Source organism: Coregonus clupeaformis, chromosome 10, assembly GCF_020615455.1.
Source record: "Coregonus clupeaformis isolate EN_2021a chromosome 10, ASM2061545v1, whole genome shotgun sequence".
NCBI classification, from domain to species: domain Eukaryota; kingdom Metazoa; phylum Chordata; class Actinopteri; order Salmoniformes; family Salmonidae; genus Coregonus; species Coregonus clupeaformis.
This window is the reverse complement of record NC_059201.1, coordinates 43,899,489-43,922,654: the sequence shown is the minus strand read 5'-3', so window position 1 is coordinate 43,922,654 and position 23,166 is coordinate 43,899,489. Positions and strand designations below refer to the sequence as shown.

The following is a 23,166-nucleotide window of genomic DNA, read 5'->3' as shown; positions in this document are numbered from 1 at the left end:
CTCAGATTCAAGTTTCCTCCAATTTATGCTTTGGCCACAAATACAAGTACATTGTAGGACGAGTCGACAGAATATGCATTTAAGTGAGATTGTCACTGGACAGTTACTATAACAAATCAGACAATCCCACAAATATTAAATGACATCAATGTAGGCACCAGTTTAGTGTCAGACACCCAGTCTTAGCAGCTCATTGTTCCAAATATGCAGTATTCACACACTGTTGCAATTTCCAATGCACACATTTTAAGGCTTCTGCAATCTTAGTTCAATAGATACAAATCGAGAACAAAGCAATTGTGATTAATTTTTTTATTGAACATTTGATTTATTCTGTGCTTTCATAACTTAATAGCACATTACCATAAACCGAATCTCTACCACCCACCCCCAAATGTGATAACGTGATTCAGAAGTGCTTCTGTTCCAGTGACTGGCGGAGGGGGGATGCGGTAAAGAAAAAAAGCTGTGGGCTCAAATCTTTCCTCAATTCCTTACACCTTCTCCTCCAATACTGTTGAAAAGGAGGCAAGCGAGCAGATGGGATGTAAGGAATCACAGAAAGATTGAGAGTCACAGAGAAAGGCACAACCAGCACTTGCTGTTCCCCCTGGGGCGTCCTGTAACACTCCAGCCACCTCTCCTCTCCAGACAGATGGCAGGCAGTGCCACCAACTGACCCAGCCGTAGGGAGGACATCGTTTGAGGGGGAACGCTCAGGGCAACTGCACAATCAAACATAGGTATTGAACTTGCAGTCGCCCCTTTCTCAGTGCAGTTCAAATCCATGTGGGGGGGAATAAAACTACCAGGACACAAAGAAGCGCAGCTACCCTCTCTTCGCGGCTCAATTATGTCTGACTGCGGCAGTTCTCACTTAAACAGCAAGATACAACCTTCAAGAAAAAAGAAAAATTCATTTATGTACAGGTAGAATCAGATCCATTCCTAGTCTGTACAATTTTGGGCCTAGAAATTATTTACTTCATCTTTACTGCAAAAAAAGGTACAAAAACAAAGACCCCAAAACATGTTGCAAAAAAAGAAAATATATAGAACTCGTAGTCTTTCCCTTTAAGTGTAGGTCTCTTCAATACTCTACCAGTGACTTCAAGGTTTAAGACAAAACATGGACACAGACTCTTCATTCTCCAGGATCTGTGCTTAGTCTTAGAAAATTAAAGTTCACATTTTTCATTAATGGGGAGGTGGAAAATAAAGTATTGCTTTATCCAGCATTCTGGTTGTATGAAACTCTCCTCAGGGCCTAAACTCCAGTTCATCTACACTTATGACCTTAGCAGGCATGGAAGGAAGGGGCTGCTGCAGCACATCTGAGCCAAACCACTTGGACAGACCAGCTCCCCCCACACCAGTGAGGCTACCCCCATGTCGCTGGGAGTGGCTCGTCCGGTGAGGGCCGTGGTTCTGCGACTCGTGGCCTGGGACTGTTGGATGCACTGGGAGGAGAGAGAATAAAATTCATCAGTGAAGGCCATTAGGAACATTGGGAAACTAATGTTATTTAAAAAAAAGTGATCCATTGTGCCAAGATTGTGGTGCCCTCATGTATGCATAAACATAGCTAAAACACATGCAAAACAGGTGTCTATGTTGAACTTGTTAAATAATAACAATGACAGACTGAACAGAAAATGTCACTCACTTGGTCTCGGTTGTTGCTGTTGCATTAGCGCTAGCTGCATATGATTGCTGGCTCGGGGAGGTAAGAGGGGGTGTCCTGTCGCCCCTAGGGGGTAGAGGGGTTGTCCTAGCAGGGAAGGCGGTAAACTCTGACGCTGAGCGAGGTCAACATGCTGCGGAAATATGCCTAGGATGGAAAAGGAGATTTCAGTGAGCTCCTCAACAGTTCCCACACCTCAACCATATATTGCAGGTCAACTCATCCTGTAAACAAACTCCAACTATAGTTTTTCTACATGCACCTGGTAATACTATAGGCATGTGTCAACTCATCTTGGCACTTATAAAACCCTTTGCAGTGGCCTATAGTGATGGCTTAGAATAGCTAGGTACTGTAAACAGGTAGACCAGTACTAACCTGCCTGCATCAGAGCAGGGCCTCGCTGCTGTGGCTGGATGCCCTGCACCAGCATCCTCTGCACGAGGCTGGGGTGGAGCTGGGGCGGAGGGGGGCGCACCATGGGCACATGTCCGTGGGATAGCAGTGGTATCGGGTAGATGGGGCAGGGGAAGGGAGAGGCCGACCCAGGGGACACCAGGGTGGGGGTGTGGTGCCCGGCGGAGCCTGGCCTGGGGCGGTCCTCGTGGTCCTTGGCGTGCTGGCGAACCTGGGAGGCTTTCACCCCTCCCGACTGAGAACCACTATTACCCATCCCATCCAGGAAAGAGCTGGGAGAGCTCCTGTCTATAAGACAGGCGCACAAATGCTCCATTAGACAAGAAAGCACCAACATTACACAAGTAAGGATCAGAGACATTGAGACGAGGGAATTCTTCCACCTGACTAGAGAACTAGTTCAATACCATGTGTTACTTGTTATCGTTATTTAAAATGTGCCTTTGTCAATCAATAACACCCCAAAATATAAGAGCCCCAATACACCAGTCTGAACCCTGGTTTTACCCGAGGTTGCCTTCAATGCATTTCCCAAACAATGTCATTACTGACAACCTCAATTGACAACAACAACAAAAAAAAAACACAGCAGTTGGTGAACGTACCCTCTTGAGAGTGGCCCTCCTTGCTGTCTGGACGACTACCTGGCTCATCTCGACTCTTCTCTTTCGTCTCGTACATCTTACGGATCACAGACGTGGGCACGAAAGATGGTGACAGCTGTACAACACACAAGCATCAGTAGTTACGTTACTTAGGAGGGCATAAAAAAAAAAAGTTAACATGCAACTTAAACCAGACAGTTGATAAATTCTGAGCAGTTGGGAAACATCCACTTTAAAGGAAGAGTTATGGTCACAATAAATCATGTTTTTATGTCCTGTGCATAGAGGGAATAGAGTTGAACAGACAGTTCAATAAATAAGCACTTATTTCCTGAAACCACTATGGGTTTGAATTAGTGGAGGGATTGAACAGGGTCGCACAATGTTTTTCACCAGAAGATGTAATGAGTGTCTCTTATTGGACAAGTTCAGGTAGTCCCTCCCTGTTTTAGTCTGTTTTCTTCCGTTTGGTGCCTAATGAATACGACATAGACAACCTTTCGACGTACCATGCTGGTGACTGTGTTGCCAGGGGAGTGTCTGCCTGCAGGATAAGTGCCTGGACCAAGGGATCCGTTCATCCTGGGTTGCCAGATAACACACACACACACACACACACGTCAATGTACATCCAGCAATAAATAAATGCATACATTTTCATGCTTTGGGTTGCCAAACTTTAAAATATAAAAAAACGATAAAAAAGAATTTATACTTAAAAACTTTGGAATTACAGGAGGGATGGGAACCCCTATAACAAATCAGGTGCCCCCCATAAAACAATGTCACCCTCATAATTGTGAAATATGTTGGGCACCCCCAAGGGTCCCGTGTAGCTAGTTTGTAGAGCATGGCGCTTGCAACGCCAGGGTTGTGGGTTCGATTCCCACGGGGGACCAGTATGAAAAAAAAAATGTATGCACTCACTAACTGTAAGTCGCTCTGGATAAGAGCATCTGCTAAATGACTAAAATATAATTGTAACCCTACTTCAATGCGACAAAAAGTGAAAGCCACCTGTTGTGTTGGTAGGCCTTGTTCGGAGGCCGTTTGTTGTAACCGGTCTGGAAGGCGTTGTGGGCATGGAGAGCAAGGTCCTGCTGGATAAGAGCCTCCAGTTCAGCCTGGTCCACAGCCATGGACAGCGCCCTCATCTGGAGGCAAAGAAAGCAGTATCATCTACCACCAGTTTTCACTTACACCACATGACAAACTCATTCCACAGAGGGCCGAGTGTCTGCGGGTTTTCGCTCCTCCGTTGTACTTGATTGATGAATTAAAGGTCTAATTAGTAAAGACCTCCCCTCACCTGGTTATCTAAGTCTTAATTGAAAGGAAAAACCAAAAACCTGCAGACAGACCCTCCATGGAATGAGTGACACCCCATCCCAGGTTCCAGTTTGCATGCCATAATTGTTTGGTTACCAAGACAACGCAAGATCTAACAAAGGGTGTTGCACCATCACAAATTCTAGATTTGATGTGCTTTACGGTCCCAATATTGGGCAATTTGATAAACAGTATCTCTAACCTGTTGTTGCTGGTGTAGGGTGGGTCCATGTCCAGGGCTGAGGGATCTATGCATATCTGGGAACTGCTCTCCCATCATGGGCTGTGGACCAACAGGGTACCCTGAAACACAAGACCAATCAGACAAATCAGTCACTTGAAAAATATAGGAGTACAAAGACAGTTAGGTGCACAACGAAAGTATTTGAGGAAGATTGTTTATGATAATACATTCCTAAAAGTTCATGTATAAAACATTTTTAGAGTTTTCCATGCACAATCAAGTACAATGTACCCTCAAATAGAGTCACTTAGGTGAGACAAATATTCAGCTGTCCCTTTAAGGGGCAGGCCGTTACTGTGGTAACTGTGGGACTCATGTCTGAGATGAGCAGTGTTGCCAACTTAGCGACTGTCGCTATATTTGGTGAGTTTTCAGACCCCTCCAGTGACTTAATGGTAAAATATTCTCGCTGAAAAATAGTTGGTAACACTGGAGATTAGATTCTGTGACTTCTCTTTCCTAGCAGTTGAGCAAGGTCAAACATTGAAAAACAATCTAGCGTGTGAACAAAACGATGTAAACAGCCAAGAAACACTAAAGTCACACTAATAGACTTTCAGGTAAATTCAAACTTAATGCCTGTGCGCTTCTTAAAATGAATCTTTCAGAAGTGCACATTGCTGCACAAGGTGGGATATGGAACTCTACATTTTATGTTTTTGTCAGTGTATGTAAAGTGTTGGTCCCATGTTTCATGAGCTGAAATCCCAGAAAATGTCCATACGCACAAAAAGCTTATTACATCACTATTAGTGAGGATTTCCCCTTTGCAAAAATAATCCATCCACCTGACAGGTATGGCATAAAGAAACTGATTAAACAGTAAGATCATTACGCAGGTGCACCTTGTGCTGGAGAAAATAAAAAGGCCACTTTAAAAAATGTGCAGTTTTGTCACAGAAGTCTGAAGTTTTCAGGGAGCATGCAATTGGCATGCTGACTGCAGGAATGTCCACCAGAGCAGTTGCCAGATAATTTAATGTTTATTTCTCTACCATAAACTGCCTACAACGTCGTTTTAGAGAATTTGGCAGTATGTCCAAATGGCCTCACAAACACGTGTAACTACGCCAGCACAGGACCTCCACATCCGGCTTTTTAACCTGCGGGATCATCGGGGGGGAGAGTGTATTTCTGTCTAATAAAGCCCTTGTGGGGAAAATGTCATTCTTCAGTGGCTGCACCCCTGCCCAGTCATGTGAAATCCATATATTAGGGCCTAATGAATTTATTTCAGACTGATTTTCTTATATGAACTGTAACTCAGTAAAATCTTAGTAATTGTTGCATGTTGAGTTTATATTTTCGTTCAGTATAGTTCTGTGTGATTAGCTACGCGCTATGAAATAAAGCAGCAGAAATAGTTTGAAAACAACTAAGGCAGTAATTTCTTTCCTATAAAATCACAACCTCCACATGCTCATACTTGACTTTCAGTTCGCACATTTATTTTTAAGCACAAATTCGAAAATGGTCGCACTGTAGAGCCCTGTTTTGTTTCCATAGCTACAGTGTGCCCTAAATGAGCACCACATTGATGTAATGTTTACCAGCGGGTGGCCGCATGCGTCCATGGAAGTAGTCAGGCAAAGGAGCCCTCTGTAGGAAGAGTGGAGGCGAGGGCCCCCTGTGCTGCAGCAGGCTGTGTTGAAGACCAGGCCCAGGGGGTGGAGGGATGTCAGTGCTGCCTAGAACGCTGTGGAGGGTAGGGGAGCCGCTACGGGGAGGGCCCTGGGCACCCAGAAGCTCCTGTAACAATTACACACACCAACTGAGCCACACAACATAACGCCAGCACTATTCAACAACAGCCCCCTATTCCTTAACAAGCACCACAACCAGAATGCCATTCTTTAACGCTACAGCCTATCAAACTCAACAGCTTCAATAAATACTACTTAAGAGTTCCACACACACCCTGACAACACGGGCTAGCCCCAAACCACACACCTGGAATATGTTCTTCTGCAGTGGGGCAGGCACTGTGGCTTCAGGCAGGGGCACTATAGCAGGGTCTGTGGGCCGATTGAGCTGTAACAGGGGTGGAAGAAGGTGCAATCAGACAGCAGTCTTGGTTGTGGACACGCTTTCAAAACCGATCCCTCTGGGCATTTTCAGTTGCATAAATGTTATGCATCAGACCAATTAACATTGTTTGATATCGCATTGGTACAACGTTGTCAAAAGTCTAAATACAAGTTACATAGATGTCATCCAATAGAAAATGAGATTGTTACATATAAGACATTAAAAACCTATTTTTGACGTGACTCAATTCTAACGTTGTAGCATATTGGTCATGACAGATGAACAACCAAAATGTAACAATTGATGGTCAGAGATGAAAAGCCCATTGGGATGGAGAAGAGCATGGCTGAATGTAGATATAACTCCATGCCCAGAAACCAAAGTGACAGACCCTTACAAATTCACCAGGGCACAAAACCCCACGAATGTCACAGGCCATTAGGGTAACCCAGTCTAATTTGATAAAGGATAACGTTAAGGTTTAATGTAAATCTTCTCTATGCAATCATTTGATTGACGTGTTAGTTCATAGGGGTTCATGTGAATCCAGAACAACCCTTGGAAGGAGGAACTCAAACTTAACTATACAAATTTATGCCCATCATTTTCCAGACCTGACAACTATTGGTCTAGGAGTTCAGTTATGGTTAGGATGTTAGCGTGCATGCATAATTTGGTTTTGAGAACCTACATGTAGCGCTTACATGTGATGTAAAGGCCAAACTTACAGCAGCACACACACGGGTCCGTTTACCTGAAGCAGCATGCAGCTCAAAGCCGTTAGGGTTTACACATCCAGCGTTACCTGAGAGGCAGCATGCCGACAGGACAGTCGGTGCTTTTTAAACATCATCCGTGAGCCGCACACTTACGTTGCTGTTCACTTGGTTGGCTTTGGGGTGGGTGGGCAGAGTTCCACTTGCCTTCATGCTGCTGACCAGCTTGTTGAAGGCTGACATGTCAGGGTCTCTGGCCTGTGACCTAGGGGGCCCTGCACTGGGGCCTACACCGCCTGTTAGAGACTGCTCCAAGTGCTCAGCCATGAAGGGCGTGCCACTGCTGGTGCTGCCTCTGATGATTCCTCCCCGATGCAGATTCTGGTGCTGATGGGGTTTCCGATGAGCCTGGTGCTGGTGGTTCTGCTCAGAGCCCACCTTTAGCCCCTTCAGGCCTCCCTCCACCTCCTCCAGAGAGAGCACTACACCAGAGTTAGCTAGGGGACAAGACGAGGGCTTTAAAAGGTGCTGGAAACATTGTACACGTCTTACTGCAAATTCACCATATGACATGGGCTTTGTTCATTAGGCACCAAACAGAAGAAAGCAGACTGAAACATGGTGGAACTACCTGGACCTGTTTAATAAGAAACAATAATTACTGTTTTCCATTAAAAGGTTTTCGTTTGCGTGCTCCATTGAAACGACCCCAATGGAAATGAAATACTGGTCACATGAACAATTGCTACTCACTGCTCTGCTGTAGTCGTTGCTTATTGACATTGAGGTTGGAGAGGAGAGGCTTCAGGTCTATCTTGGCCTTGTGTAACAGCTCCAGAATGTCCACCTTGTCCCGGTGATCCACTGACTGGATGGGGGTGAAGTAGGGGACAGGGCCCATCTGGCTAGGGGACGTGCAGCGGGGGTCCTGCCCTGAAAGAGGGTAAGTAACAGTTTCCGAAATCCTCATTAGATAAGGTGCTCAGTCATCAAAACAGAAGGCATCATGTAGTCCTTAGAGGGCTTTGTATGTAATTTCAGAAATTGTGGCTATAAAAAAAAGTTATGAACAGTCATATCAAAACAAACGTTTTGTGGCTTTACGTTTATAATTACGAAAAATGTGTTTATTTCAGGGTGGCCATGTTTTTCTAATACTTTTGAACAGAAGGCATCTTAACTAAAAGGAGGCCATAGAGGGTTTGTGTTTGTGCGGATGAGTTCCAGATGTGTGCGCAAGATGGGCCAAAAAAAGTATGCAGAGGGATAAAGCGTCTGCTAAATGGCATATTATTATTATTATAGATGTTGCGCAGCAATCTCTGTACCAATATGCATGTCCCTTACTTGAAATCCATGTTGGGATACACTTTATTTTTTTACATACGATAACATGTGTATTTGAGCAGTCCCGTCAGGATTCCGTGAGTGCAATTTCTTGTAAAATCAACAATTACGCCAATCACTGCACTTTTTCTGCATAAAAGTCAAATTGTCACAGTATTCTCATTTAAAAAACAGACCCATCATGGCAGTACCAAAGAGGGCATTCAATGTCAACCAATCACTGCACATTTACCGCATAATATGGTTAAATCAAGCCACACGGCAAACTCTTCCCTCGTCAGTGCATTTTCCAGACAAATTGGACAAAAAAACACATTATTTGATCCCCTGCTGATATTTTACGTTTGCCCACTGACAAAGAAATGATCAGTCTATAATTTTAATGGTAGGTTTATTTGAACAGTGAGAGACAGAATAACAACAAAATCCAGAAAAACGCATGTCAAAAATGTTATAAATTGATTAGCATTTTAATGAGGGAAATAAGTATTTGATCCCCTCTCAATCAGAAAGATTTCTGGCTCCCAGGTGTCTTTTATACAGGTAACAAGCTGAGATTAGGAGCACACTCTTAAAGGGAGTGCTCCTAATCTCAGTTTGTTACCTGAATAAAAATACCTGTCCACAGAAGCAATCAATCAGATTCCAAACTCTCCACCATGGCCAAGACCAAAGAGCTCGCCAAGGATGTCAGGGACAAGATTGTAGACCTACACAAGGCTGGAATGGGCTACAAGGTCCCCCTGCTCAAGAACGCACATATACAGGGCCGTCTGAAGTTTGCCAATTAACATCTGAATGATTCAGAGGAGAACTGAGTGAAAGTGTTGTGGTCAGATGAGACCAAAATGGAGCTCTTTGGCATCAACTCGCCGTGTTTGGAGGAGGAGGAATGCTGCCTATGACCACAAGAACACCATCCCCACCGTCAAACATGGAGGTGGAAACATTATGCTTTGGGGGTGTTTTTCTGCTAAGGGAACAGGACAACTTCACCACATCAAAGGGACGATGGACGGGGCCATGTACCATCAAATCTTGGGTGAGAACCTCCTTCCCTCAGCCAGGGCATTGAAAATGGGTTGTGGATGGGTGTTCCAGCATGACAATGACCCAAAACACACAGCCAAGGCAACAAAGGAGTGGCTCAAGAAGACACACATTAAGGTCCTGGAGTGGCCTAGCCAGTCTCCAGACCTTAATCCCATAGAAAATCTGTGGAGAGAGCTGAAGGTTCGAGTTGCCAAACGTCAGCCTCGAAACCTTAATGACTTGGAGAAGATCTGCAAAGAGGAGTGGGACAAAATACCTCCTGAGATGTGTGCAAACCTGGTGGCCAACTACAAGAAACGTCTGACCTCTGTGATTGCCAACAAGGGTTTTGCCACAAGGTACTAAGTCATGTTTTGCAGAGGGGTCAAATACTTATTTCCCTCATTAAAATGTAAATCAATTTATAACATTTTTGACATGCGTTTTTCTGGATTTTTGTTGTTGTTATTCTGTCTCACTGTTCAAATAAACCTATCATTAAAATTATAGACTGATCATGTCTTTGTCAGTGGGCAAACGTACAAAATCAGCAGGGGATCAAATACTTTTTTCCCCTCACTGTATTGCCATGCAAAACGGTAGAATTGCTGCAATAAAATCAAGCATTTTTGCCTGCAGATATCACAAAACATCCCTGCAAAGTCCTGGAGGGACTGTTTGATCCTTGAGGGCAACACATTAGTATTAATCAAAACACTTATTTCCGAAGCAGCCCTCTTACCAGCCAGTCTCTCCAGCTCCTCGTGGGGGGTGGAGCGCAGGCTGGAGGAGCGGCTGCCTGACGGACTCAGGTTACTGGAGAACCACTGGCTGAAACGGCTGGCCGAAACAGGGCCCTCCCCCAGAACATCCTCTATCATCTGCAACACAGAGCCAGAGGCCAGTCAGAGGCAAGCTGCTGGCCCAGAGTGGCAGACTGCTAAAGGGTAGGTGTGAGCAAAGGTGGCACTTACGTTTACGGCGCTGTCCATCTGCACACCTTTGGGCTTTTTTTGGGATGCATTTTGTCCGTGCTTTTTGACGGTATTGTACCATTCATTCATTGAATCTGTACATTATTTCCCTATCCCATAGCTGATTTCCTTATTTTTATAGATTCCTTCGCTAATCATTTGCAAGGGATCTTAAGTGCTGAATAAACTGGAACGGATGGGCATAAATTTGCATTGACTGAAACCTAACAAAACCACCCTACTGGAGGTGAAACCTGTTCCCTTACGACAACCTTTAACTGGAAAATGACAATACAGCAAGAAAACCTTAGAAAGAACAATGTCCTGGCAAGGGTGACAATACCGCCGCTACCACCACCACCCAAACAGGAGAAAGACAGTACCAAGTGATAAAACCTTGGAACACAACTATCCTCCAGTGTAGGTTATAGGGATAGTTCACACAAATTACATTGTTTCCTCACCCTGTAAGCATTTTGTGGACACGGTATGACAGCAGTCCATGCTTAGATTTGGTTTCCCTGGCACAGTTTTCACATGCTATCGTTTTAGCATGTGTGGCACAAATCCCATTCAGGTCATGGGATAAATAGTAGCATTTTTTGTGCATGACGGTAAAAAAATATATACTTTGTTGCGCTTCACAATCAATTTTAGATACGGTCAGATGATTTGGACATTACGCACAAAGAATGCTAATGTAGGTCCCATGACTTGATGGGATTTGTGCAACAAATGCTAAAACATGGAAACTAAAGCATGATTGCAGTCATACCTGGTCCATAGACTGCTTACAGGGTAAGGAAACAAGTGTAATTTGGGTTAACTATCCCTTTAACCTACACTTTAAATTTAAAACTAGGACCATGTCTAGCCAACTACAACCCAATGTGTGGAGCATTTAGAGTCGACTAGCAACACATTATTGTGGACATTAGCCTATAGTGCACAACTTATAGCACCCAAACACACCTTAAACATGCAGTGCTCCCCAGGACTTACAGAGGCCAGTCCTGGCATGGTCTTCTCCAGATTGAAGAACTCATTGAAGTCAAAGTCTCCAGAAGTCTGCTCTGGGAGGACCGCTGGGTGTGGGACCTCCTGGTCTGCTGTAGAGTGAGACTCTTTTTCCACCTGCTCTGGCTCCTCCACAAGCCCACCATTACATTCCACTGCAATAAACAGAGTGCAAATAGACATTCAGGGTAGCTTGTTTCCGTAAACAATCCAATGGCATACAGTAGTTACACACAGCAAATACTCCACTGATCATTTGGTGTCTGGAGAAAAATAAAATAACCATTAAAACAAATCAATCACATTTAGGACATACCTGTACATTATAAAAGAACACTATGCTCATTACCCACAAACATTGACCTTCACTTCATTGTGGTCATAATTAGAAAATAAATACACCACTATTCATAAAGGGGCCTATTCAGACTTGAGATAAATGTACCGGAGAATATCTAAGTTCTTTTGTATGCTTTTTAGCCAGTAGTTCTGAAAGTAGCACCCACGAGTGAAAATGGCGCTGCACAGCTTCCAGTAAAGTCGCTTTCAAACTATGGATTTCGTGGCTAATTGAGGTAAGACCGTAATTCAGCTAATAAATTATGAATGACCTACACATTCACACATCCAGCCCAAAGTGTGAGGAAAAAAAAAACACTAGTCAAAGTACCGGCGCATGTCTTTAACAGACTTCAGTCAAATGTTTTTTTTTTTTTTTTACTTAAGTCCAAGTTTTATAGACAAGTCCATGTTATATCAAGCCTGAACCGGCCCCAAGAGAAGAGAACATCGCAGTACTCTGCATTGCATCCATAACACTGCAAAGCCAATGGGACACTTTTGGGGGACCATCTCAACCCCCATGATAAAGTATGAAGAACCCAGCATAACATGCCTTCTCTCACAGAGTCAGTCCTCTTCCTGGACCGTTTAGGTCTGCGCTTGTCCTCCTCCAGGATCTTGTCGTCAAAGCCAATGAGCTCTATAGTCTCTGATTGGCTGGTTGGGCCCCCTGAGAACCACTCCGGCTCCTCCTCTGTGTCATTCCTTCTCCTCTCACTGAACACACGCTTGTCCCCAAAGTCTCGCTGCAGGGAAGAAAAAAAATAATTGAGTCACTGGTATACATTGAATCTAACATGGTGCTAAATACCATGGGATATAGAAACGTCCCTTTTACAGGACCCTGTCTTTCAAAGATAATTTGTAAAAATCCTAATAACTTCACAGATCTTCATTGTAAAGGGTTTAAACACTGTTTCCCATGCTTGTTCAATGAACCATAAACAATTAATGAGCATGCACCTGTGGAACGGTCGTTAAGACACTAACAGCTTTCAGACGGTAGGTAATTAAGGTCACAGTTATGAAAAAACTTAGGACACTAAAGAGGCCTTTCTACTGACTCTGAAAAACACCAAAAGAAAGATTCCCAGGGTCCCTGTTCATCTGCGTGAACGTGCCTTAGGCATGCTGCAAGGAGGCATGAGGACTGCAGATGTGGCCAGGGCAATAAATTGCAATGTCTGTACTGTGAGACGCCTAAGACAGCGCTACAGGGAGACAGGACGGACAGCTGATCGTCCTCGCAGTGGCAGACCACGTGTAACAACACTTGCACAGGATCGGTACATCACACCTGAGGGACAGGTACAGGATGGCAACAACAACTGCCCGAGTTACACCAGGAACGCACAATCACTTCATCAGTGCTCAGACTGTCCACAATAGGCTGAGAGAGGCTGAGGGCTTGTAGGCCTGTTGTAAGGCAGGTCCTCACCAGACATCACCGGCAACAACGTTGCCTATGGGCACAAACCCACCATCGCTGGACCAAACAGGACTGGCAAAAATTGCTCTTCACTGACGAGTCGTGGTTTTGTTTCACCAGGGGTGATGGTCGGATTCTTGTTTATCGAAGGAATGAGCGTTACACAGAGGCCTGTACTCTGGAGCGGGATCGATCTGGAGGGTCCGTCATGGTCTGGGGCGGTGTGTCACAGCATCATCAGACTGAGATTGTTGTCATTGCAGGCAATCAACGCTGTGCGTTACAGGGAAGACACCCTCCTCCCTCATGTGGTACCCTTCCTGCAGGCTCATCCTGACATGACCCTCCAGCATGACAATGCCAACAGCCATACTGCTCGTTCTGTGCGTGATTTCCTGCAAGACAGGAATGTCAGTGTTCTGCCATGGCCAGCGCAGAGCCTGGATCTCAATCCCATTGAGCACGTCTGGGACCTGTTGGATCGGAGGTTGAGGGCTAGGGCCATTCCCCCCAGAAATGTCTGGGAACTTGCAGGTGCCTTGGTGGAAGAGTGGGGTAACAGATCACAGCAAGAACTGGCAAATCTGGTACGGTCCATGAGGAGGAGATGCACTGCAGTACTTAATGCAGCTGGTGGCACACCAGATACTGACTGTTACTTTTGATTTTGACCCCCCCCTTGTTCAGGGACACATTATTCCATTTATGTTAGTCACATGTCTGTGGAACTTGTTCAGTTTAACCTCTGTTACACATTTTAAGTTTGCTGAAAATAAACAGTTGACAGTGAGAGGACGTTTCTTTTCTTGCTGAGTTTATTTAAAAAAGGTGCAATATGCCATTTCCTTTTTGCTTAAATTCCAAATTGTTCGCCTAATTTACGTTTGTGACAAAACAAGAAACGTATAGTGTTGAGAACCATTGCACCATCTAAACCGCTGTGAAATATCAATAAACAAAAAAATATTGTATTTTCAGCTGGTGTGCAAAACCGAAAGTAAAATGCACAGAAAATAAACTTCAGAACAGGAAACAGAAAGTGCACAGAAAAAGATCTACCGCTTTCTTCCCCCCCCCCCCTTTAAAAAAAAAAAAAAAGGGAGTCTTAGACTTGCTTTCAATGAGAATGACAAATCTATAACTAAACATTTCTGTGAATTTGGTCAGGTTACATATTGCAGCTTTAAAGGAAAGAATGGATTGTACACAGCTCCTGATTGTCATTTAGATTGATTACCCCTTGAGGCACAATAAATAGCTATTTTGTGGGTCGGTACATACAGAGAATAGCCCTAAAGGGATACATAGTTTCAATTGAATGCAGATCAGGAAGCAGCAGACATACTAACCCTGAACCTCTTATCCTTGAAGTCCCGTTCCTTCTCCATGCGGGGTTCCCTCTCAAAGCCTCGCGCCGCCATGATGCGGCCGCTGCCGATGCGCCGCGCCCCACCCAGCCGGAGACTCTCGTTCTCCTTATTCTCCAGAGGGCTGACGGGGCGGCGGGTGGGTGCAGGCAAAGCATTGCCTACGCACCCCCCTCCAAAGCTACGACGTTGGGGGCTGAGCACCACATCCAGGTCATCCTCCTTTAGTCGCTCGCGGGGATCTGACGACAGCATCACAAGGCACAAACATAGTTGGCATTCAACATTTACTATAATGCTTCATTTTACAAAGCAGAGTAAGTGTAAGCAATGTGGTGCTTCTAAGGGCAGCCGAATGAATTTGAGTTCAAAACCCCTCAACACTTATTGAATATGTAATAGACGATTTGAAATGTATGCCACTGGCATTTGAATATCAGCTACGAAAACAATATACTACATTATTTATTTACCTGCAATTCTACGTTTTAGAGGGACCCTATCATCCACAAAGTCCTTCTTATATCCATCCACAGGAGAGCTGCACTCTGAGGTGGGGTACAACGAGGCATGCCACTTCTCGGGGTCCCAAACACCATCACTGTGGACCGAAAATCAGACCAAACCAGAGGGACCAACTCAACAGTTAGCATAGAACCACCATGATTGGCTAGGACTATAAGCTTTGTAGTAAAGTGTGACAATGCAAAACACTCACCTGTCATATTTTTCAGAAAGACAGTCTGGCCTTTCATAAGAGATTGGGAAATCTTTTATCTCCAAAAGCTCCTCCTGTAAGAAGAACAAATTATGGAACCTAAATCCAGGAAGCAATCCACAAACTTGCGCATCTATTGACTTATACTAGCCATGTCTCCAAATTACCTTGGTGTATCTGTAAGGGGATGGTCCTGTTGATTCCTTGACCACCTGGTCTTTCACCACCACTGTGTCACCATTCTCCTGCCCCTCTACACAAGCATCCTTTTCCATGACTCTTTGAGGGGGCTAAACCAATGTATAACTTCTAAGACTCTAGTAGTTGACCTGCTGAAAAACGACATACTGTTATGACATAACCCTCACAGGACTACCTACCAAAAGTAATTACAATTCATAAACCTAAAAGTTAATTCTATATTGGTCAGGAAGACACTACTGATAAGGTATGTGCCAAGACTGATATTCAAACAATTTTGGCATACTTTTAAATGTAGTTTGTGTAGTAATATCGAGACAATAGTAAAATGCCACAAGCCAAGATCAAGCATCTTTTACTAGCCAACTAACATTAGTCGAAAAAACTATACCTTTCCTAACACATTAAGCACCGTGGTATATGAACGAGATTAGCGCGAGCGCTTCGACGTTCCCTGGTGATAAAATCCGATTTAACCAATTTTCCAAAGGAAGCTGGCCTGGCAACATGTCATGCATACCTGAGCGGCACAGGCAAACTAACGACTAGCAATTAAGTAGCCAATTAACTAGCTAAATTGGCTACCGTTAGCATGCTAGGAAACTGGCCACCATTAGTTAGCTAATTGAAAGTTGCCAAAATGCCAATCTACTGGACGTAGCTAAATTAGTTAGCATATTTGCGTAGTTAACTAGCTAATTGGCAAAAACTGAGTTGGCAGATGTAGCTAATGCTTATGTTCATGCCAATTTACACGACCGGCGTCAAATATTCGATGAACGGCTGACAATTATCTAGCCAAATTACACGACCGTCGTGTTTGGTTTACTGGTAACTAGTTAACTAACATAGTTAGCGAACATTAGCTAGTTAGCTGCCAACACTTTAGTTTAGTTAGCCTGAACGGCGACTTTTGGGCTAATCTGATAGCTAACGTTAGCTAGTGTTCGACAATTCAATTGTTAAACGCCGAGTGCATATGTAACGTTAACCAAGCAAACAAACACGCCAACATATGACTCTGGATAAATTGCAGATAAATATACATGTAAAAACGTTGGTAAAAGGTAACCATTAACTTACGTTGTTTAGAAACAGTTTGAAGCCGACTCAGATGCTAGCTACGTTTGCTAGCTAAACTAGCTCTATGGCTAGTTAGCCAGCTAGCTAGCTGGAGATATAGCCTTCCAATAAGTGCGATACGTTTTTCTAACAGCTAGGGTCGTAATTTTGGCAAACAGCTAACGCCCGTGATATTTCTACGAACAGAAATCCAAACGTATACTGGCGTCTTGCTGGGATTGTGTTCGAATGTCGAAATAGATGTCTCTTTTCTCAGTCGTAGCAGCGATTTTTCTCTGATCACTGCTTCTGAATGAGGGTCCTTCGTAAGATTATATAGTGCCCATCACTAGTGCCTTACTCAAACATGTGAAAATATTAAAAATAATTAATTTAAAACATTACTGTCTTTGACATAGTCTCTTTTGACTATGACATTAATATATATGTATTCACATGAAATACAAACGACTGCTTGTATTTTACGAGTGAGCAATTTTATATCAGGCATTATGTATGGCCAGCTAATTGTTGACGTTCCAAAGCGGATCGATGAAAGACCAAACTGATCGATCATTTTCATACTTTCAATGTGCTTTTTTAAACAAACTAGCCCTATCCTTAATTAATAATTTGACGTAAAGGCCAACCAAATGGCACTCAACACATCCACCTTTTTTATTTATTTGTAAATTATACCATACCCTGTCATTTTAGGGTAATATTCGCTGTGCTTTACATCACCCTCATCAGTTCAGTACTTGTACAGAGGGTTGCTACAGTAACGTTTGCAAGACAGCACGCGGTCACTGTGAACAGTGGTAATTTAACCGTCATTGGTACTACCATAAAGATCCGCATGTTTATTTATTTCACTGGGTATGACAGAAGCACCAAACATTTTGTTAAAAATAAATTATATTGATCCCACAAAGCTAGCCAACGTAACAGGTTTTATTTTTATTTTTGGTGATGTGATACTGATGATTTTGGGCACAGATGGTTTGTTTACATAGCAGTCAGGATAATTAACGTCGCAGGTTAGGATAATTAACGTGGCAGGTTAGGTGAATGAACGTGGCAGGTTAGGAGAACTAACGCAGCAGGTTAGGTGAATTAATTTAGCAGGTTAGGAGAATGAGGTTAAGGTTAGGAAAAGGTTTAGCGTTAGCGTTAGCTAATGCTACGGTTGTCAACAGCTGTTTTCCCTGACGCGACCACTACATAGAGCTGGGGCCTGTTGCACAAAAGTAGAATTAAGACATCCGGGATAAATGACTCAGCTGAGCTCAATGAAGCCAAAACATGTGCGTCCAGGCTTAATTGGTTGCACAAAGACCAAGCCAGGATGAGCAGACACGGATTCATTAAGCCAGGTGAAACCAATCCTGGATAGGTGCGCGCTCACGGCTCACTCAAATAGACCCCGCCACAGATCACAGATTAACTGATTTACCATGGCAACTAGAGCCGCGTACTTTTTCCCCGTCGGAAGCACAAATCCTCATGGAGGCATACGAGGAGGTAAAAGATATAATTAAGAAGAAAGGCAACACCGCCACAGTGATAAAGCAAAGAGAAAAAGCGTGGCAAAGTATTGCAGACCGCCTGAATGCGTAAGTAGTGCACAATTACACACTCACCGCTCCGCTGAAACATCACAATTACAATTCAAATATTTAATTCACATCTCCAAAAATGCAGTTGTACTGTAATTATGAAACGGTTAAATTTTTAATTGAAATGCACTGCAGATATGAGTGAGGAATTGTGTAAAGTAACTCCATCACACTGTATAAAGCTATGATACATTTTTTGATATTTTTACTGAAAACAAGACAAAAATACCAAGTAATTTTTTGCAGTGTGACTCCATTAAATGTGTGTGTGTGTGTGTGTGTGTAGATTAAACATGAACGGGCCAAAACGGACATGGCAGCAGGTCAAAATCAAATACAAGAACATTCTGCAGAATGGTATGGTCCCTGACTAATATTTAACAAAGCACAAGCATATATTGTACCCAGAAGGTGCCTGCTCACACATTGTCTGTACTGTTTTAGCAGTGAAAAAGAATACCCACAGACAAGGCACGGGTGGTGGGTCACCAAAGGCTGACCTTACCCCAGCAGAGGACATGGCCTTGGAGCTAAATAAAGGCAGGCCCGTCTTAGAGGGGATCCCTGGGGGAAAGAGACGAGCATAGGTTCCTCCCAAGATGCCACCCGCTTCATTCAAGGTATGTCCTTCCATCTCTACATGGGATACAACCACATTCATATTGAATCAATTTGGACTGTCTGACTTTGGTTTACCTATTGCCTTGCAGTGTCTGGCAGCACTGTGTTCCTGTTAGAGCCACCAGCACACAAGCACCAGACGATGCTGATCCAGTGAGTACTCCATCAAAGGCATACTGTAGGCCTGGCATGTCTTGTCTACTAGCTTCAATATGAATCCGATTAAATGTGATAGGGTGAAGGCCCCAGTGCAGCAGCAACAGCACATGATGGAGACGATGATGAGGAGGAGACCATCTCTCTGGATTCCAGAAGGCATGAGGTATCATGTTAAGACTGTGAAAGTACTATTTACTCTACAATGGTGAGGAGTCCTCATCAAAATCAAAAAATCTAATTTCTTTTACAGGACCCAGATGCTATACAGTGGGAAAACCAGCCTGGCAACATAGTGCGTATTAATAAAAGGACACCACATCCTGCCAAATTCCAGCTGCGCTAATTGTATTGTGTTCACAGAGCTCACAAGCTATCAGAAAGTTGTATGGCAACCACCTCCGGCGCCAAATAGAACTGGCAGACATAGACATTCAGTACAAGAAGAAAAAGATGGAAAATCTTGCACTGGAGTCCGAAATAAAAGAGGACAAATAGGAAACTGGACCTTGAAATAAAAAAACTTGAGAGGGAGGTGAGATATGCCTTCAATGTACACTGTATGCTAACTGTAACACAAATGTATTAATCATTATTTTTCTTTCCTCCCCCAGCTCCAAGAAGATGACACAGCTCAAAATAAAAATTAGGTATATTCTCGTAAAGTCAAGTGAGCCATGACATGTAGGCTCTTATTGTGAGCACACAGGACGGTGGCATCTTTCTAAGGTTTTTTATTTTCCCAGCAATCAGTACAACCAAGTCATCGTTATAAGGCATCGCCCTCTTTTGCCCACCCCAGCACCAGGTGTGGCCACTAGCCTATATGAAGGCCCAAAATTGTGTGTTCCTTTCTGCTCTGACAATGGCATGCCCATTCGTGCGAGATGTGGTGGATGAAGAAGCACTTGTGCTGAGGAGAGCCTTCAGGCGAGAAAGGGTCTTCAGGGACCGGTTGGACCCACTGGCCTTCCCTGATGACCATCTATATGAAAGATACAGGTTTTTCTGCAGATGGCATCAGGTATCTATGCAGACTACTGGGTCCCAGGATTAAGCTACCGCACTGCACGGAGCCATGCACTGAGTGTGGAGCAAATGGTTTGTGTGGCCTTGCGCTTTTTGCTAGTGGAGCCTTCCTGTACTCAGTGGGGGGATGCAGAACAGCTGAACAAGGCCACAATTTGCCGCACAATAAGGAGTGTGTGTCTGGCTATCAAAGCATTAGCAGATGTCTTCATCTCCTTCCCTGGCCACAGAAGACTCTGTGACATCAAAGAGGAGTTCTATAGGATTGCAGGTAAGAGGATCTACAAATTACAGGACAACTGTTAACACATAGTAGGATACTCATTACTTTGTGTGACAGGTTTCCCACAATGTCATTGGTGCAGTGGACTGCACACACATAAGATAAAAGCCCCCTCAGGTGCCCATGAGGCCGATTTTGTGAATAGGAAATCCTTTCACAGCATTAATGTTCAGGTGAACATAACTTTTTGATATTGTCCATTGACGAACACTCTGCATTGCCAGTGATGTGCATTGATTGGTGTAATATTCCTCATCTTATGATTTCAGATGGTCTGCAATGCTGACTGTGTGATCAGCAATGTTGTGGCAAAATGGCCTGGCTCAGTCCATGACTCCAGAATCTTTCGGGCCTCTGAAATCTATCAGTGCCTATCACAAGGTAAGCCACACAACCCCTATTTATAACCATCATGGCTGTGTCAAGAATATCACTGTGTTTATGAGGTAGTAATGATGAGATTTTGTGTTGACAGGTGAATTCTCTGGTGTGTTGCTGGGAGACAGGGGTATGGCTGCCAGCCTTTTCTCCTGACACCTTTCACAGACCCCCAGGGAAGCACAGCAGGCCTACAACCATGCCCATGCCAGGACCAGGGCCAGAGTTGAAATGACCTTTGGCCTCCTGAAGGCACGCTTTCACTGCCTTCACAAATTAAGGGTCAGCCCTGTTAGGGCATGTGATATTACTGTGGCTTGTGCTGTCCTCCACAATGTGGCCTGCCTGAGGAAGGAGAGGGCCCCCCAGAGTGCCACCAGCCATGGACTGGGACAATCCGGCAATCTTCCCTGATGACGACAGTGGTCGGCTGCTGAGGGACCAATATGTGTTGAATTATTTTAGTTAGTATGTGTGCTTTCAATTTTGGTTAAATATGTCCTGCGGTGGCAGAGGAATTTGGGTTTTGGGTTCGTTTTTTACTGAATTTGGCCTCTTATGATGTTTGTGCGGTATACTGTGTGTAATACAAGGCTGCAGGGAGGCTACTGCATCCATTCATTTGTCTGTTCAGTTGATGTGTATGGATTTGTCCTGCATTTATTTTAGTGTGCAGACATGCAGGGTGTGTTATATACAGACCTTTGAATGTGTATGTATCATTTTGTATAATATGCTTGGATTCTGTGCTTTCCATCTTGTAGAGTCACTGTGACTTCAGTTTCGAAAGGAGCTGATGGTTTACCTGCTTTGTTTTGTCCTTATTCAATAAAGGAACATAATGTTAACATTGTGTTTTATATTCATATGGAATGTGTATTTGTTTATATGACAGAGTACTAGGGCCACACTGAAGAAAAAGGATAAAGTCATAAATTTATGAGGCTGGTTCTTTCTGCAGAAAAGCTACATATTGTTTTTACAGTTTTGATACTTATGACAATGTGATACTTAATATTCTGGCACATCAGCATGTCTTTGTTTATGAAACCATACTGAAGTACAATTTCACGAAATGCCCCACATCTGTCATTTTAACAACTGTCCTCCTTTAAAACAACTGGTTACAATATTATGACTTGTGTTTTTTTCCCCTCTGTGGCCCTAATATTCTATCATTTTATATATAGCCTTATAGTCTATGGGAAACTGTAAATTATCTAATGATAGCAACATCATCTAAAAATCATTTTTTATCCAAAATCATTGAAATGAATGATCACAAACGTTTAAATAATGACAGTGGGTCTAGTTATATGTGATAACAATGTATAGTGAGCAGTGAAATAACTATTGGTTTCCATTTGTGGTGACTGCTGACTGACATTAGGGATGAGATTAAATAGATCCTGGAATTTAGCCTGGTCTGGAGCAGGCTAGCTCCACAGAATAAATCTCCATGGTAATTTATACCATAACATATCCTCCTGCCCCCTATCCATCTTTAGTGCAACCGGATTACGGATCAATTGAGCCAGGATCACCAAGATATCCTGGCTTAATCCCTTATCCTAGTTTTGTGCAACAGGCCCCTGTAGGCCTACTCCATCTAACCACAACCGTAGAAATGTAAACAAATCATCTGTGGCGACAAATCACAGAGAGGAAAAGGCTAAGCGAGAGGGTTTACTCAACCCAAAATATGTCAACGAAAATAAAACCACGAGAGTGTCGAATTTGTTCAACAAAAACGTAATGTCTTATTTTCTACGTGATGTTTATTTGATCGAATAGAAGTTTCGTAATGCTTAAATTGTTACGAGTATGCTGATATAAGTAGGACACGTGACATCCCCGCAATTTTGAAAAAAACAACAACTTTATATTCGAGTTGTCTAGAGATGGCTATGCATGATATTCATGTCATGTGGCTGTAGAATATAATCTCTCGTCATTGAATACAGGCGGTTGCCGTTAACAACCCTCATCGAATATTCAGAACAAATTACAATAAAGAGATGTATCCACCAATCCAGATCAATGATTATTTCCTTGATTCCTCACATCCTCATCGCCCCCTCTAAAAACACAATGGAGAGGAAGGTCCATTCACTACCTTGTTGTGTCTGTGAATGACAATTTGCAATGAATGTCCATTCGCAGCTTTGTATGATTTGATGCATGTTTTTATTCTGTCATAGGCATGTGCTCGCCTGTAGTCGGAGAGAGAGGGAGTCCAAGGCTTCACTGCACTACATTCATGGGCTGCAAAGAAAGGCACTTCATGCCTGGATAAACTACGTTCACCTCCGCCAAGCTAAGAGGAAACCACAAGGTGCCATCTTCTGTTAATCATGTATACTAGTGTTCCTCTTATCTCAATCACTGGATGGCATTCATGGTCCAGGATAACACTGTAGCCTACATGTTTTTGTGTTCTATGTTATGCGTCTTGTATGTACCATTCGTCATCATACATGAAGTTCCCTCCCAGGAAATAAAAGTGATTTGAATTTAATTGTTTCAAAGTTAGTACCACATCTGCTATGTTATGTGTTTTCTCCGTAG

At 43.5% G+C, this 23,166-nt stretch overlaps 1 protein-coding gene across 4 annotated transcripts; it reads right to left on the bottom strand.

Annotated features, from left to right (window-relative positions):
- Positions 1-297: 297 nt before the first annotated feature.
- On the bottom strand, positions 298-16,854 carry LOC121575067 (eukaryotic translation initiation factor 4E transporter). 4 transcript variants are annotated; one of them, XM_041887881.1, is made up of 19 exons: positions 16,534-16,854; positions 15,417-15,581; positions 15,250-15,323; positions 15,005-15,132; positions 14,514-14,773; positions 12,289-12,481; positions 11,349-11,548; positions 10,145-10,283; positions 7,777-7,956; positions 7,180-7,520; positions 6,230-6,310; positions 5,830-6,028; positions 4,238-4,338; positions 3,724-3,860; positions 3,216-3,288; positions 2,707-2,821; positions 2,063-2,389; positions 1,667-1,831; positions 298-1,460 (listed from the first exon to the last, which is right to left on the bottom strand). In XM_041887881.1, the coding sequence occupies exons 2-19, from the start codon at positions 15,522-15,524 to the stop codon at positions 1,261-1,263; spliced, it is 3,021 nt and encodes a 1,006-aa protein (XP_041743815.1). In that variant the 5' UTR covers positions 15,525-15,581; positions 16,534-16,854; the 3' UTR covers positions 298-1,260. The 4 variants fall into 4 exon arrangements, with proteins under 4 accessions (XP_041743815.1, XP_041743818.1, XP_041743817.1 ...); XM_041887884.1 differs by having other exon boundaries at positions 7,231-7,520; XM_041887883.1 differs by having other exon boundaries at positions 11,379-11,548.
- Positions 16,855-23,166: the final 6,312 nt, after the last annotated feature.

What these genes read in the sequence shown, in the direction of transcription:
- LOC121575067 (XM_041887881.1), bottom strand. Translation starts at nt 15,524, where the DNA reads ATGGAAAAGGATGCTTGTGTAGAGGGGCAGGAGAATGGTGACACAGTG. An exon ending in CCCTACACCAGCAACAACAG is followed by an intron (nt 3,861 to 4,237) that starts GTTAGAGATACT and finishes CTTTGCCTCCAG; the next exon opens with ATGAGGGCGCTGTCCATGGC. An exon ending in GGAGGGCCACTCTCAAGAGG is followed by an intron (nt 2,390 to 2,706) that starts GTACGTTCACCA and finishes CCTGTCTTATAG; the next exon opens with ACAGGAGCTCTCCCAGCTCT.